Source organism: Coregonus clupeaformis, unplaced genomic scaffold (assembly GCF_020615455.1).
Source record: "Coregonus clupeaformis isolate EN_2021a unplaced genomic scaffold, ASM2061545v1 scaf0427, whole genome shotgun sequence".
NCBI lineage: Eukaryota > Metazoa > Chordata > Actinopteri > Salmoniformes > Salmonidae > Coregonus > Coregonus clupeaformis.
Window position 1 is genome coordinate 158,247 of NW_025533882.1, and position 11,572 is coordinate 169,818.

The window sequence follows — 11,572 nt, forward strand, 5'->3', positions numbered from 1 at the left end:
TCCTCACTCGCAGTTCTCTCTTGAAGATGCCATGTTCTCTACTGAAACAGTATTGATTGTGTAAGTCCTTTACTGATTTTATTACTTTTACTGTTAGCTACATTAAATTATGTTAGGAAGATTTGAACATGCATTTATTATATATTTTTGAAATGTTTTCTGGAGACATATCCCTTGGCTCCAAAGCCTTTTTCTTGGTTTCGACATAGGGTTTTGCTTTTGTGAATTGCGATGTAAAAATGTCTATTCTAATTTGGGAATACAAAGGAATAAAATAATGTATAATATATCCTTGAGATCTGATTAATCTGTCTTTATTGCTGCATAAATAAACACTCTGTACTGTGCATTCAAAGAGCAGTAAGATACTTATTGTTCGGTAGCACTGTACTTGAATAAAAAAAACAACCGTAAAATAAAATAAATACAATTTATCACACATTTACCTTAATTTTTTTGTGAAAAGTTGTTCACAGGTCCAGTCTAGGGAAACTAAATCACAACCTAATGCTAGATGGTGTGACACTCTACATATGTTAAGATTGTATTCTTTATTTAGATATATAGAACACTGTGACATTTGTCGTTCAAGCTTGACCTTGGCTTCATTAGACTGAAAATATTATTGCTCCTCATATCTTATTGGTATGGTAAGGAGAGCTTAGTGACTGTTATTGACTGTTGAGACAGTCACTATGCAGTTCCATCGAGGCTGTCTCTCGTTGCTGCGGTGAGCCACCGCTGTGTCATTGACTCCACACCGTCACCTTGGGGGGAGGGGTTTGACTCGTGAGAGGAGAGGGGCAGCAAGATGACGGTACCAGGCACCCAGCAGGTAAACCGCCTTCCAAAGTGCCCTCTGTACCAGTGAGGTAATACAGATAAAGCTTACTGTAACTTGGGTTCAAACACAATATGAATCAACAGGAACTGGAGCAGGAAGTTGGAGACTTGAGGAGCACTCTCACACTACTGTGATAGTCTTGTCTATGTATGAAAACATCACTGATGCTCCACTCCACTCATTCCCAATTCCCAACACAGATTCACTCTAACCCAATGATTAGGGGGGAGAATGTGGGCTTTGAATCCTGCAGATATCATTCCAGTGCACTGCTTATTAGTAGTTACTTTAGAAGAGATATGTTTAAATTGAGCTTGAAGAGCTCCTTGAATGGCAATGCCTACTGTAATATAGACCTCTTGAACAGGGGATGTTTAATCTACTGTTTGTATGCTTGTCTCACAAACCATATTCCAAATTGTAAAGACATAACACAATAATTGTATATAAATATATTTATAAAAATATTCTGGAGGCAGTCCCAGAAATTATTTACATTATTCATGCAAACATACACAAAACAAACAATGTATCTTGACAGCATTCTGCACAATATACATGATTTGAAGGAATGCATATTGTAAGACTGTAGTGTAGCCTGTCTGATATAACCAGTAAAATCTCTGTTATAACTACTAGCCATTGTGACCTCAATTTTCTACCCAATATTTTGCAAATATACAGTAAATGTTGCTAATTCATAGTTGGATGTAAACAATAGCAAACTGTTCTCATATTTAAAATATATAATTTTTCCTATTTGGTCAGACATGAAAACCTAACAGGGATAGTGTTTCTTCGAATAAAGAATACACATTTATTTTGTTTCCCCATTACGATGAGCACTTATTTGTCAATCTCTTAACCACATGACCAGACACCCCAACTCAGTCCTGGGGGCTCAATGTCCCTCACAGTGGGAGCCCAAACCCCTCAAGTTCAAGTTTCAACTTTATTTTCCCAGCGGGAAATTATATCAGGTCTCTGTATATCAGCTATACAGTAGCTACCTGCAGAATAGCATATCGACCAGGAAGTCCAGCAGATCTGCTTGGCCTATGACAGGACGGAAGAAGAGCTCAGTGATGAGGTTGGGTGTGATGGTCTTGAGCATGGAGGCCGCGAGCAGGATGCGAGCGAAGCGGCCTTGGTCCCCGGGGTGGAGTGGTTGGACCACCTCCCTCAGAGCATGCTGAGCCTCCTGCTGTAAGCCCTCCACGAATATAGCTGCCTTTAGGTCTTTCACATCTGTTGAGGAGGATAGAAATGTATCATGAGTGGACAATCTACATTTTATACACAGTGGTACAGTACAGTACTGTTCAGTTATATATGACATTGCAATTGGTTTTTTGTAACCCTACTGGTCAGCTGGATTCACTGAAGGTATTTGATGTGTTGTTGCGTTGAGTCGACAGTGGGGACAAGCCCTTAACAAGCCTTATTTCATGTTTGAATTTTGTATGTAGGGAGGCTTATTAGATTATCAAGCAGCTGTGGGGATGTAAAATCCCTACCGAACAAGCACTTCCATTGACTGGTTGAAATATTGAAGCTTTAAGGCAAACCTCACCTGGGTTAAATATCATGATGCCCTTGAGGTATGCGTACTCCTTTGGACTTAAATCCAGACTCCAGAACTTTTTGAGGCATGACTTGAGTTTGTTCACTCCAGCCAAGGTGGGCTGCTCTCTTTCCGTCTCTGAGCTCTCTTGAGAATTCAAGAGGATTCTTTTCAGCATGCTATCGGCAGGGGTGTCGATGACGTCAAAGTTCATGCCTTCCTGGGCCAGACCCAAAATAAAGAGTGGCGCCCAGCAACTTTGGAGGAGCGATAGTTGATCGTTCGGTGGGAGTTGGTTGAAGGCAGGTAAATTCTTCATAAAGTGAATTGTTTTCACCAGCACTCCCGATGCCTCTTGGCAAATGTCTGCTGGACTTTTCAAGCACACTGTCCGTCGCATCTCGCAGTTGCATCTATGAGGCATCAAGTTGTAGTTCAGGTTGTTGTGGCTTGACTTGTCATTGTCTTGACTGAGGATGTTGAAAAGGATAGCATTTGACTGCCTGTCATCGTTGTCTGTACATTGACATACGTTCTCCATTTTGATGAGATATAGAACAAACTCTCAAAAACAAAATGAAAAGCTGAAATACATTCAAATGTTCTTGTCCTACCAAGACAGGCTCTCGTTGAGGTGGTGTGTGGTTGTGCAGATGCCTTACGCCGTGCCTCTATTTATAAGGCCAACCCACTGAGCTAAACTCGTGCACCTTGACCTGTCAATACTCCCTTGGTGAAAAACAAAGAGCCCCTAAAGAGTAGACAACTCGACTGACGGCCTCCTCTAAAGAGCAGATAACGTTTTCTCAATGAAAACCAATGGATAGAGCATGTCCATTTAGGGTGGGGTGAGCCTAATCTTTGAGCCTCTGTCATTACCCCAGGCTGTACCAAGCTACCAAGGACTGTGGGAGTACTCAAGCACACTGTATATAGCTCTGCTCATTGCCAGCCCACACCTAAGTTGGACATGGGCCAATGTAAACAGGTAAGGGAGCATTGATCTCTCAGCTAAGTCCTTGAGAGATGTAGCCATCCTGAACTTTTTATCCTACTGTTTAGTTCAGGCTTACTAAGGGCTAAATATTCCAAAAACAGTAGGCCTGCATAACCGAATGGATTTCTAGGATAGAAATGATGTCCCAAAGTAATGAAAACTTTCAATATGACAGATATATGACTGACGTTTCTTGTGGAGTTCTGCCATATTTCAGTTTTAAAGAAATGCTACATCCATTTATAATTTACATTACAGCACATCTTACATTGAACAAAAGCTTATGAATTAGTTTTGTACAATGCCAGGAATGACAGACGGAATTAGTGAAGGAAAACAATAGTGAAACATAGCGTGATTGTGTGGATTTGGAAGCTACAGCAGTGCCTATCTACCCTAAACTCTGATCACAGCCATGTGTCCCCACCGTACATTCCACACTGACTCAGAAGCCTGTCTCATCAATAATGTGTTTTCTGGGCAAATCTGGCTAGAAGACATCTCGATACCCAGACCCAAACCAATACCAGACCCCAACCAAACCAATACACAACCTCGAGACCCACACCAAGAACCAAACTCTTGAGACTGAAACCCAGACCAAGTGTATCGAAAGCCTGACGAGCCTAAGACCAGTTAAAATGTGGAAAAACAAGATCCAGACCGAGACCCAGAGAAAGACCAATCTGAAAGCGTCCCATCCGGCTTCCACCAAAAGCACGGTGCCCTGACACTTTTGTGTTGTGTCACTACTTTTTAGTCACATAACTCTGACAAGAGATTTCTTGACCAAATGAGATGAGAGACTAACTACGGTCTGCGACCTAGACCTGAAAATTGATGCTGGGGCCAGACCCAGTGACAAGACCAAGACCACATTTACAGTATGTGGCATTGTGTGACCACAAGATCAAGATTCGGTCTCTGGTTTCAACCAACTCAACCATTTACAGTATGTAAAGATACTTAAAGAGTTTTGCAAAAAAACATGATTATTTGTCTCTCTGAACTTAAACAATCAAGTGATAGATTTCAAACATGTCTGTCATTGAACAACCCCATGCCATGATTATATAGTGAAAAAACACAAATGTTAAAAATGTATGGATATGGTTTGTTATCTTTGCAGTGCCTAGCACAGAGGTTTGAACCAGATAAGCTAATTACTTTATTAGTCTGATAAATTAACAGGATGTGAGCATGTGTCATATGTGTTTGGGTAAGGAGGCGTAGTATTCAGAATAGATCAAAGGGAACCCTGGTTACCAAAACACAATTGCTTCAATATCATATTTTATACTTTTTATCAAGCTAGGCTCGGATACATTGTTTCAACTTTCAAATACTGTTTCATAGATATCTAGAATTCTACATGCAGTCTATCTACAGTGGGGAAAAAAAGTATTTAGTCAGCCACCAATTGTGCAAGTTCTCCCACTTAAAAAGATGAGAGAGGCCTGTAATTTTCATCATAGGTACACGTCAACTATGACAGACAAAATGAGAAAAAAAAATCCAGAAAATCACATTGTAGGATTTTTAATGCATTTATTTGCAAATTATGGTGGAAAATAAGTATTTGGTCAATAACAAAAGTTTCTCAATACTTTGTTATATACCCTTTGTTGGCAATGACACAGGTCAAACGTTTTCTGTAAGTCTACACAAGGTTTTCACACACTGTTGCTGGTATTTTGGCCCATTCCTCCATGCAGATCTCCTCTAGAGCAATGATGTTTTGGGGCTATCGCTGGGCAACACGGACTTTCAACTCCCTCCAAAGATTTTCTATGGGGTTGAGATCTGGAGACTGGCTAGGCCCCTCCAGGACCTTGAAGTGCTTCTTACGAAGCCACTCCTTCGTTGCCCGGGTGGTGTGTTTGGGATCATTGTCATGCTGAAAGACCCAGCCACGTTTCATCTTCAATGCCCTTGCTGATGGAAGGAGGTTTTCACTCAAAATCTCACGATACATGGCCCCATTCATTCTTTCCTTTACACGGATCAGTCGTCCTGGTCCCTTTGCAGAAAAACAGCCCCAAAGCATGATGTTTCCACCCCCCATGCTTCACAGTAGGTATGGTGTTCTTTGGATGCAACTCAGCATTCTTTGTCCTCCAAACACGACGAGTTGAGTTTTTACCAAAAAGTTCTATTTTGGTTTCATCTGACCATATGACATTCTCCCAATCCTCTTCTGGATCATCCAAATGCACTCTAGCAAACTTCAGACGGGCCTGGACATGTACTGGCTTAAGCAGGGGGACACGTCTGGCACTGCAGGATTTGAGTTCCTGGCGGCGTAGTGTGTTACTGATGGTAGGCTTTGTTACTTTGGTCCCAGCTCTCTGCAGGTCATTCACTAGGTCCCCCCTGTGGTTCTGGGATTTTTGCTCACCATTCTTGTGATCATTTTGACCCCACGGGGTGAGATCTTGCGTGGAGCCCCAGATCGAGGGAGATTATCAGTGGTCTTGTATGTCTTCCATTTCCTAATAATTGCTCCCACAGTTGATTTCTTCAAACCAAGCTGCTTACCTATTGCAGATTCAGTCTTCCCAGCCTGGTGCAGGTCTACAATTTTGTTTCTGGTGTCCTTTGACAGCTCTTTGGTCTTGGCCATAGTGGAGTTTGGAGTGTGACTGTTTGAGGTTGTGGACAGGTGTCTTTTATACTGATAACAAGTTCAAACAGGTGCCATTAATACAGGTAACGAGTGGAGGACAGAGGAGCCTCTTAAAGAAGAAGTTACAGGTCTGTGAGAGCCAGAAATCTTGCTTGTTTGTAGGTGACCAAATACTTATTTTCCACCATAATTTGCAAAAAAATCATAAAAAATCCTACAATGTGATTTTCTGGATTTTTTTTTCTCAATTTGTCTGTCATAGTTGACGTGTACCTATGATAAAAATTACAGGCCTCTCTCATCTTTTTAAGTGGGAGAACTTGCACAATTGGTGGCTGACTAAATACTTTTTTTCCCCACTGTATAGCCGTGGCAAAATGTGTAAATCAGAGATTTCCTGCTGAAGGTAGTCAAGGTCATGAGCTGAACGACTGCAATAAAGAGATTGCAGGTGCAGGCTGCCGATGGCATCACCAGTCACCTGAATGATTGCATGACTTCCACTTTTAGTCACATAATTCTGACATGAGATGGTGCCCATTGGTGTATTTTGAGTAGTCTCTCCTAACAGACGAAACATCAACATATCTGTGGGATATGAGGATTATGGAGAACTATTCTACCGGTGTGCTGGTTTTTGCATCAATGATTATTTGGACGAATCGCGATTTTGTCGGGGTATACCTACACCTGAATTTCAGAAGGGGAGGGGATTTGGCCTATGGACTTGGCTGGGAGGATTTTAGAGGAGGGTGTGGACTTGTCTCTTACCAAAGAGGATCCACTCTGGTTCCGCCACTCGCACTAGACCAAACATCTCAACCTCTCCTCCATAACAAATTGAATAGCTCGCTGAAGGCCAGCTCTCACGGAACATGTGGTACATGCAAGATGTGGTTGCCGAGATACATTTCAAGAGCCCTAACAACTACGGTCTTGTCCAAGACCATGAGCCAAGACCAATTCCCAGACCAGGGCATAGGTGCCAAGACCTAGACCAAGAACAAGTGTATCAAGACCTTGACGAGACCAAGACCGCTTTTATTTTTGACACGGTAATTGGTGTGCATCTGACTTGAAATCCATCATTTCAGATATCAAGTCCTTATTGAGTAAGGATGATGCGACGAATTGGCTAAAAATGAAACTGAATTTAAGATAGCCAGAGAAATGTTGTCTATAACCTGTTACAGTCTGCACAGGGAGGTGTGAGATCTGTATTGTGGCATATTCTAGGGCTTTTGTATCTGTATTCTCACGCACCACTAACTAGCTGCTTTAACGAAAACACAGGATGTTTCACCAGACACATTCTCTACAGGGAAATATTGATCCATCATAGCCAGACATGCAGGTCTCCACTCTCCAGGGCAAGCATCCAGGTATTGTAACTTCTGAGGCATTCAGGCTGTTGTAAATGCCTTTGATAAGGCTTGTGTTTATTGAGGTGAGGAGCAGTCTGAGACGGGCACGGAGGACAGACGTTTATCACCACAGAGATTGTAAGAATAAAACACTGTCCTTCATTCTGGAAGAATGTCGTAAGGGCTGCATTCTGCAATCTTTGGAGAACAAGACCCTTAAAGTGCTACATTTGCTCTGAGACATATGACGCAATGGCCATCGCTGTCACCTGAGGAATGTCCTTGCATCAAGTTGTTGACATGCTTTATTGCTTTCACACTGCTTTCAATACACGCCAGCCAATGTCTGATGCCTCTACTTTCAGCTTGTAACACTGTTTATACTGTGTTGTAAAAACAGAAACAGTTGATAGTAACAGCAATCATTACTGGAACATTTTCTAGTCCAACTCTATTTGAATTTAAACTGTATTCTAAGCTCTTATTGAAGGGTTCTGAATTCAAAGTTGAGTGACCCTTGTGAAAAGCACACTTCATCAGGCCAATTATCTATACTTTTCAGGCTGAAGTGGATTTGCGTCACTTGGTGTCAGCACTCAGAAGCCACCTATATTTCTCATTTTATTGTCTCCAATTCAAAAATACTGTCATAAAAGCAGAGTTCAAGGCCAAGGAGAGGCCTTCCTCTTTGTCATTGAACTGTGATAATCCACAGGTATTCTACAATAGTTGTTTCTAGGGCAAGACAGTAGTAACAAGGAACTCAGAAAGCATTTGATAGTTTATGACTTAGTCACAATTCAAATTGATTTTCACGGCATTGCATAACATATATTGTTACGGTTTATACAGAGCGTCCTTAAGGAAAATAAGGTTATATTTCATGGATTCAAATAACTTGATGGATTATTAGAAATATGCCAATCTGTAATAGTTGTTTTATTGTACAGTAAGTAACCTATTGTTTCAAAGTCTACGTTGGAGGTACAAATCCTGTAAAATATGACCATCTCATTCAAGACTGCTCAGGGTCCTCTTCTGATCTCAATTTCTGCACTGATCTAAAACACCTGGACATGTGATCGCAAATCACCTGGTATCCCCTCCCCCTCAGTACAAAGGAATGAGACAACACAACACATGCACTATCCAAAGTATAGTCAAAGTAACAACACAATCACATTAGATTACTCTTTTTATTATTACATATCTTATCATTTTAATAGTCATTATTTCATAATTCGCTCAACCCTGGTAGCAGTACTGCACACCATCCATCCTGTATCTAACAGGCAAATACCTAAATCAGGTATTATGGGTTCTGTGTTATTACATGTATTACTAACCATGGGGAAAACATTTTAGCACCCTCTAGTGTTCTTCTAGGAGAAGCATGGTCAGCCATTCAAGCAGTGTTTTTTAAAATTATTATTTGCAATGGGGTTACATCAAAATGTATCTCAAGCCATCATTGTTAAAAATCAATAACCAATTCAATGTTCTATTTGCAATTGCTTCTTTGAGATAACTAATGAAAGGTCCAAAGAGCAAATGTTGGTTTGTTGCGTGAAATCAATTTATTGATGATGAGGCATCCTGCAAAGAAGACAGGCAGTTTCAGTCAGTATCCAACATAGCCAACCATTCCTCCCTTAGTAAAGACAGCTGGGTACAAGTGACTAATGAACCTAATGAAAAATTGGAGATGGGGGCTGCGTTCCCAACCATCCATGTCATATAATTTTGACTAAGATGAATTAAGCAAAATTACTTGGAAAGTAAACAGTGTACTCAATGCACGGGTATAATTTATCACCTCCTGACCTGACAGACTACCATATCAATTAAGGCACATTAATCCATTTTCAAACCTCACCAACGAACAGGGATGTCACATGGCTACTACAGTGATTAATCACTGACAATGTTAATTGATACTTTGTGTGTCTGTCTGGAGTGATGCTCCCACTTGTGGGCTGTATATACAATTGCCAATGAAATAGAGCAGTTGAATACAGGGACAGTGCAAAAAAAGACTAGGGTTGAAGGTGAGTTACGGGAGAAATTGTGCATGTTTGAGATCAATTACATTGCAGTCAGACTGTGCAGAATCACTGATCTACAAATCACCTTGCATCCCAAATCTACTCATTATGAGATTGTGATTCTGCCTTCCTCGCCTTGCTGGAGTTGAGCCCCTGATCACAGGTGTGATCATTTGATACCTGTTGTTGAGCATCTCAATTGTCTAAAAAGTAGGCTAGTTTCCTCTCTGCAATCTCATTTGGTCCTCTGTAGCTCAATTGGTAGAGCATGGCACTTGTAACGCCAGGGTAGTGGGTTCTATCCCCGGGACCACCCATACGTAAAAATGTATGCACACATGACTGTAAGTCGCTTTGGATAAAAGCGTCTGCTAAATGGCATATTATTATTTATTTAATCTGCAATGATGTGAAAGGATTTAGCCTGGTAATCAGCCTCCATATTTCACCCAGGCTATCATGTCTTTGTGGGGCAGATTTTCGAGCTCCCAGTTGTTTTGAACGTGGCATAATCTTGGTCAGTGCTATCTGTGATCCTTGGGATGTCCCTACCCTAATACCGCGTTCACGTACTAGTTGGAACTAGGAAACTCGGAAATATCCGGCTTACTAACTGGTTGAAGTTTTACGCAGAACGCGTTCAACGAATCAGCAAGTCAGAAATTTCTGAGTTTCCTAGTTCCGACTAGAATATGAACGCGGCATTAAACCCCAACCCATCATCATTCTAAGTCGGGAATTTCCGAGTTGTCTTGAACGCGGCATCAGTTTGCTAGAGTGACGTATGGTACGTGCTACGGTACGTGCTACGGTACGCCACTTGTGACCAAGGGGGAAAAGCGCGGACATTGAGAATACTGGGGAAATTGTAGGTAAGCTGTTAAAACTACCATCATATCGATTACTTAAATACGGGTCTGTAATTCCTAAAGCATTATGGATATTTACAATTTATGTACAGCAACTGTTTAGCTTATAAACACCAGTATTTCAAAGGTCGACGTTAGCTTCCTTTTTGGGCCTCTGTGCTGCCGTCGTTTTCAGAGCATAGGAACAAACAAGTCCCACTTCTGTGCCGCTCTCATTGGACGACAGTGAAAATACTGTTATCTGATAGGATTGGCTTCACGTAACTCAAATTACTGGCTCTTCTGTATTTTCATGAATATTTTGAACATATCGAATCGTAATGATAGTTGCCACAAATAGGAACGAGTCTGAATGAAATAGGTACATCTAAACCGACTTTGACGCTAATTTCCCAAAAGTCGAATATTGCTCGATACCCTTCTTCTCAAATTAGAAGAAATACGATTGGAACGATGACCCATAAATTGAGAAGTTTTGCCGCGCGCCGTACCAAAGCTTAGGTTAGCTCCTTTTGGCAGCGCTCTGGCATTGGTAGCCACTAGCCTTAACTATCTCGTACATGCATAACCACCGGACCAGAACAACTATGCTAACTAGCTAGCTAGTTAGACCCGCGTTCCTTTAAGTGGCTAACGCTAGCTAATGCTAAACTAGTTAGATAAGGAGCTACTTGCCTACCTCTGCTTAACACTCCGCTCTGTCCAGGGCAATGTGGAGACAGGCTGTCTTCAGCAGGAAAATACAGTTTGAATTCGTGCAATAATATGTGAAATGTACCTGGTTGGCTGTCAAGTGATAAACACAGTTCGTTAGATAATTGTACTCACTCCCTGACTGACTGAAAACATGCAAAGTGCCTTTCATGCCCTTATTAATTATTCTACTTTCATCACATACTGTATTTTCTCACTCCAGTAACCACCTGACCTCCTTGAAGTCTTTAATTACACTGATCAAAAAAATTAATGCAACATGTAAAGTGCTGGTCCCATGTTTTATGAGCTGAAATAAGAGGCCAGAAATGTTCCATACGCACAAAAAGCTTTTCTCTCAAATTTTGTGTACACATTTGTTTACATCCCTGTTAGTGAGCATTTTATCCTTTGTCAAGATAATCCATCCACCTGACAGGTGTGGCATATCAAGAAGCTGATTAAACAGCATGATCATTAAACAGGTGCACCGTGTGCTGGGAACAGTAAAGGGTCATTAAAACAAGCAGTTTTATCACACAACACAATGCCACAGAGTGTGCAATTGGT

General features: G+C 41.2%; 2 protein-coding genes across 3 annotated transcripts in view; one reads left to right on the top strand and one right to left on the bottom strand.

Annotated features, from left to right (window-relative positions):
* Nucleotides 1–298: 298 nt before the first annotated feature.
* On the bottom strand, nt 299–3,071 carry LOC121560019 (nuclear receptor subfamily 0 group B member 2). The gene is made up of 2 exons (XM_041873078.2): nt 2,418–3,071; nt 299–2,092 (listed from the first exon to the last, which is right to left on the bottom strand). Exons 1-2 carry the CDS (start codon nt 2,947–2,949, stop codon nt 1,851–1,853), a joined length of 774 nt encoding a protein of 257 aa, XP_041729012.1. The 5' UTR covers nt 2,950–3,071; the 3' UTR covers nt 299–1,850.
* A 7,173-nt stretch (nt 3,072–10,244) lies between these two features.
* Nucleotides 10,245–11,572, top strand: part of LOC121560766 (zinc finger protein 407-like) — a 173,655-nt gene continuing 172,327 nt past the window's right edge. The window contains exon 1 of one of the 2 annotated variants that reach the window (XM_045215349.1): nt 10,245–10,312. The gene's annotated coding sequence lies outside the window, so the exon portion shown is untranslated. The remainder of the gene's footprint in view (nt 10,313–11,572) is intronic. The other variant, XM_045215350.1, reaches the window with a different exon arrangement.